Here is a 5,365-nt window from a genome sequence, read left to right as displayed (position 1 = left end):
GCATAGACATTTTCTTAACCAAGAGGAAGAGTGGGTTGAGCACTCTCTGTGTGGGTGCTTGAACGCTTCATGAGTGCTTGAGGTTTGTGCTCACTTAATATATTTGAATATGTTGTTATTTTTTCAAAAATTGCCTCAATGCCTAAACTGAAACTTCTGTCTCGTTGTGGTAATAAAGAACAAGGGAAGATGCTACCTGGCAAAATGGTGAAATTGCTTTCACCCAAGGTGTCAGAAACTGATGAGTGAGGAGGACCAGGTACGTGAACACGGAGTTTCAGAGACCGTGGTGCAGGTGCTCATGTGCCATAGTGAAATGTGACCTTTTCATCCGCGAGGAAGGAACATTTCACCACAGAAACTGTTCTTGGCTCCTAGATAATTGCCAACATAAACCCCAGTGGGTGTAAGACAAGGAAAAAGAAAGCAACCCGTTTCTGCTGCAAAATTCAGTAAAAAAGAGTGCTGCAGTCTTCAAGCGGACAATGTTTAAGCTATTAAATCTTTTTTTTTAAAAGGGAATAAATCTCAGTCATAGTCACGTCACAGGGCTTGCCTTGAATTAATCATCTAAGAAAACACCTCTTTTTTAGAGCTAAGGAGAGATTTAAGGCTGGGGAGGCGGTGATAAGGTTGGTCAGAGAAACGGGAGGAACGTGCAGCGGGAAGAGCGAGAAAGCGGCTGCCTGAGGGAACGGGCTGGGAAAAGGGAGACGCGCAGAGAGGAACGGGAGGGAGGGTCAGAGCCCCGGGGCGCGACACGTCCGGGGCCGGCGGGGCCGGACCGGGGGCAGGGGCAGCCGCCCCCCCCCCCCCCCCCGAACGCTCCCGCGCGAGCCGCCCGCGGGGCGGGGCCTCCGCGGAGAAAAGCGCGCGGCGGGGCCGGCGCGCGCCCATTGGCTGCCCCGCGGCGGCCGTTCCCCGCGCCCGGCGCGCGCAGGGGGGGGGGGGGGGGGGGGGGCCGCTCCCCGCGTCCGTCACGGCGGGGCCCGCGCGCCGCGGCGGGGGTCGCGCGCTGCCATTCGCCGCCGGCCCGGTCGATCTTGGGCCGGGCCCCGCCCCTGCAGGGCAGTCCCAGCCCATTGGCCGCGCCGGCGCGGGGGGCGGGCGCAGCGGCGGGCGGGGCTCCCGGCGTCCCCCTTTGTGTGGGCACCAGTCGCCGGTCCAGCGCCCGAGCAGCCGCCGCCGCCATTTTGTGCGTGCTGGTGTGTTCCCCCCCCCCTCTCCCCACCCCCGCCCCCTGCCCGCGGAGCGGCGGCAGCCGGGACGCCCCGTCTCTTCTGCTGGTCAGGTGAGGCGAAGCGAGGGTGTTGGGCCAGGCCGAGGGAGCCATCGCCGGCGGCTGCCGCAGCCGTGAGGTCGCGCTGTTGGCGTCGAGCGAGGGGGGAAGAAGCGGCAAGACGGAGAAGGGGGGGGGAAAAACCTTCAGAGCTGCCCCCCGACAGGAGTCTCGGCGCCAGGCCCAGGCGCAGCCCCGGCACCGGCGGCAGCATGGAGAACTCGCAGCTGTGCAAGCTGTTCATCGGCGGGCTGAACGTGCAGACGACGGAGGCCGGGCTGCGGGAGCACTTCGCGGCCTACGGAACCCTCACCGACTGCGTGGTCGTGCTCAACCCGCAGACGAAGCGCTCCCGCTGCTTCGGCTTCGTCACCTACTCGGCGGTGGAGGAGGCCGACGCCGCCATGGCCGCCTCCCCCCACGCCGTGGACGGAAACGCGGTGGAGCTGAAGCGGGCCGTGTCCCGGGAGGACTCGGCCAAACCGGGGGCCCACGCGAAGGTGAAGAAGCTCTTTGTGGGCGGCCTCAAAGGGGACGTAGGCGAAGGGGACCTGGTGCAGCACTTCAGCCAGTTCGGCCCGGTGGAGAAGGCCGAGATCATCGCCGACAAACAGAGCGGGAAGAAGCGCGGCTTCGGCTTCGTCTATTTCCAGAACCACGACGCCGCCGACAAAGCGGCCGTGGTCAAGTTCCACCCGATCCAGGGCCACCGCGTGGAGGTCAAGAAGGCCGTGCCCAAGGAGGACATCCAGTCGGGCGGGGGAGGCGGCGGCTCTTCCAGGCCCTCCCGGGGAGGCAGAGGAGGAGGGAGGGGTCGGGGCGGCGGCGGAGCCGGCAACCGGGATCACAACGGTCTTTCCAAGGGAGGCGGCGGGTACAATAGTTACGGCGGCTACGGCGGAGGCGGCGGCGGTTACGGCTCCTATGGCAGCGGCTCCTACGGAGGCGGCGGCGGAGGGGGAGGCGGCGACTACGGCAACGGGTACGGCGGGTTCGGCAGCTACAGCCAGCACCAGTCCTCCTACGGCCCCATGAAGAGCGGCGGAGGAGGTGGAGGAGGGGGCGGCAATTGGGGGGGCCGCAGTAACAGTGGACCGTACAGAGGAGGCTATGGTGGGGGAGGCTACGGGGGCGGCTCTTTCTGAGCCGGAGCGTCCCAAACCCACTGGGGGTGGCGTGGAGACCCCTCCCTTTGCTACGGGGCAGCTTCTAAATGGTTTCTCCCCTCATTCGCCGAAGGGCAGCTCCTTTTAAATGCCTCCCTGCTGTGGGAGCAGCTCCTAAATGCCCCCTCGGGGTCGCCTCTGCTGCCTGTGCCACTTCTTTCTCTCTGAAGATGGACTGGGCCCCACATACACATACTTTGTGTTACAGTCATTGATGGACTCTATTTTTTTATTATTACTTGGACCTTGGTCGTTTTTATACTAGCAACGAAAAATGTCTTGTTTTAATTTGTTTTTTTGGGGGGGTATGGGGTGGGAAGTGTCTTGCTGATCTGGAGTAAAAACTGGGGAGGGTTATGGGGGAATTTCCTTTGTTGTAAGGACTCGATACCTGGCTACTACATTTTTTTCTACAAAACCTACTCGGATCCCATGACTGAAATTAACATTTCTGTAAAGGAGAAAAAATCGTTTTTACGTTTTTTATTTTTTAAATAAATCATTGTGTTCATTGACCTTTACATGTCTAATTTTTTTTCCTAGGATCCATTCCGTACGGTTTTAAGGCTTCTCTAGGTTTGAAGCAAGTGTTCTGCTTTAAAATCTGTGTGTACTTAGAGTAAATATTTTATTGCCAGTAAAGGTCCTAATTGAACTTTTTGCTACCCCCTGGTGGATTTATTGGTTCTCAGACACCCGACAGAAGTTTTTTTAAGTACTAATATGTGGATGTGGTCTGTTTTTTAAATAATCGTTCTCACCTATGCAGTTTGTGTGCATCCACCATCTTGTACTAGGCAGTTTGACATGCTGACATGGTCAATTTTTTCTATAGGACTTTTTCCATCAACGTATGTACTGTGTAGTTTTGAAGAAATAGTTTGTGTTAAGCATGTGCTTCATACAAAATGTTCAGAATTTCCAATTGCTTAGTTCCAAGTCCTCTTACCAGTGTGTCTGTGTACGATTCCTTCCAGGAAAGGGTCAACACTTACCCTTTCTATTAAACGCATACTTGTTTTTATAGTACCGGGTTGACAGACTTTTCACTCTGAACTATTGTCCTTCGTTAAAAGTTCCCCGAGAAGCTCTCGCAGCACCATCTGCCCGCAGGGTGGCAGCCCCCTTGCTGCAGGCTTTGTTACAGCAGGAGTAAAATGGGTTTGTTAACAATTGTACTAGACTTCTGAAAGTTATTTTATGCCACTAGATGGCTGGTGTAGAATGCAATGACATCTGCATGTGAAAAAAGATGGGCTCTATGAGTACTGAACTGGAAAAAAGGAATGGATTTGCAATACCTGCCTCAGCACGTATATTTTTTTTAATATATTATTGCCCATATTTCAAAAAGTGATAATTAAACTGTGGGCAAAGTGCTACAATAAATGAGCCAGCTAAGTGTACCAGTAACGTAGGTGCCAGTTGTAAAGCAAAAATACCTGTGTAGTCTGCTTGAATAACAAATGTATATTTGTAGCCCTTTGACGCAATAGAATTAAAGTTTGTTGTTTATTAAAAAGCATAATGTTTTAGGGGAAAACTGCCTTCCTGCATAGAAATATAGAATAGCAACGTTTATGGGTTTATGGATATGAAATAAAGATTTGAATTCCTTATATGCTTGAGTGAGAGTATGTATGATACGGGGCATGGATTTAAAAAGTACAAAGTTACTTTGACTTCAGGTTTCTAAGCGCTTGGTCTCTAATGCTGATCTTTTATGGGACTGCATCTTAAAAGCTGATTTTTGCTATGTTCCAGATATGCAAGATAATAGGCTTATAATTCCTACTGGTTCCAGTGGAAGGTTAGATGTCTAGGGCTTTGTGCTTCTGGGCTGAAGGATTTTGTATGAAATTTCAAGGTATTGTCAGTCTTTGATGTCAGTCTAACCTGATGCTGATTTTGGTTGAAGTTAGTCTCTTTGTTGGTGTTGGAAGTAAAACTATCAACTTCATTACCTATGTGAGCTTAAATAATCAGGACAACCTTTTGGTATCTTCAGGGTTTAAACCCAAGAGCTGAGTTTCCTCCTGACTGATAATTTACAGCTCTTAGAGTGAAACTGGTTCTGTGTGGCTTAGTTTTTATAAATAGGTTCCAAGTAATTTCGTATTTGCAATTACACTGTAATTTTTTTTTAACTTAAAAGCTTGTTAGCTGCTGTTGTGAACCAGTATCACTGGGATGTTGTTGAAAGCACAGGTTATTTCAGGGAAGTATTTGTAAAACTGCAAGTGCCACCTTTTGGCATACACCTTCAGGTAGTTGTTTTTATTTCATGTCACTGGGCTTGAAGGTTTTGACTGTGCCTTTGCACTTGAAAACTGTTGGACAGTCATCCTGGAAAGTCACTTGGACCACAGCTTTCCTTTTTGTAGCTTAAATGAACTACGGAGTGGTGGGTGTTGTGTTAGTTTGGATACGTGATTTAGTCCCTTGCAATGGTGAATTGCTTTCACCTTTCCAAGGGAAAGCCTGGTTATGAAAGAAATACTTAAATTTAATTCTGTGATGTGCCTTGTAAAGATCTGTGCACCAACTGTAGCCTTATGGTATTTTCATCTGTTATGTGCCGTGAAAGAAGGGTATGTTGATAATAGAAACAAGTAGGTTCTTGAAAAAGTGATTAAATGTGTAGAATCAGTCAGTTTTGCCAGGCTGTAGATTGATTTTTAAAATTGTTGCTCTGAAACATGCTATTTGATTATCTGTACAAAACAGTCCCCTTGTAGGACTCATGTCTTCTAGATAAAAAGGAGATTTGAGAAATTATACCTGTGTTAGGAAGTGTGCTACCTAACTTCTCTCAAAAGTTGGTTTAACCATGTTATGTGGTGAGCATCTTGAGTAGCTGGGACTTGCTTTTGTCTCTTGGGAGCAAGAACTTCATTGTGACCAAGCAGGTAACGACTGA

The 5,365-nt window shown here is 50.8% G+C and overlaps 1 protein-coding gene across 1 annotated transcript; it reads left to right on the top strand.

Annotated features, from left to right (window-relative positions):
* The first annotated feature begins 1,165 nt into the window (after window positions 1–1,165).
* Window positions 1,166–4,066, top strand: HNRNPA0 (heterogeneous nuclear ribonucleoprotein A0). The gene has a single exon (XM_051631463.1). The coding sequence runs from the start codon at window positions 1,492–1,494 to the stop codon at window positions 2,422–2,424; it is 933 nt and encodes a 310-aa protein (XP_051487423.1). The 5' UTR covers window positions 1,166–1,491; the 3' UTR covers window positions 2,425–4,066.
* Window positions 4,067–5,365: the final 1,299 nt, after the last annotated feature.

The sequence above is a fragment of the Apus apus genome, chromosome 13, assembly GCF_020740795.1.
Source record: "Apus apus isolate bApuApu2 chromosome 13, bApuApu2.pri.cur, whole genome shotgun sequence".
Taxonomy (NCBI): domain Eukaryota; kingdom Metazoa; phylum Chordata; class Aves; order Apodiformes; family Apodidae; genus Apus; species Apus apus.
The sequence above is the reverse complement of the archived record's forward strand: the minus strand, read 5'-3'. Positions and strand labels throughout refer to the sequence as shown.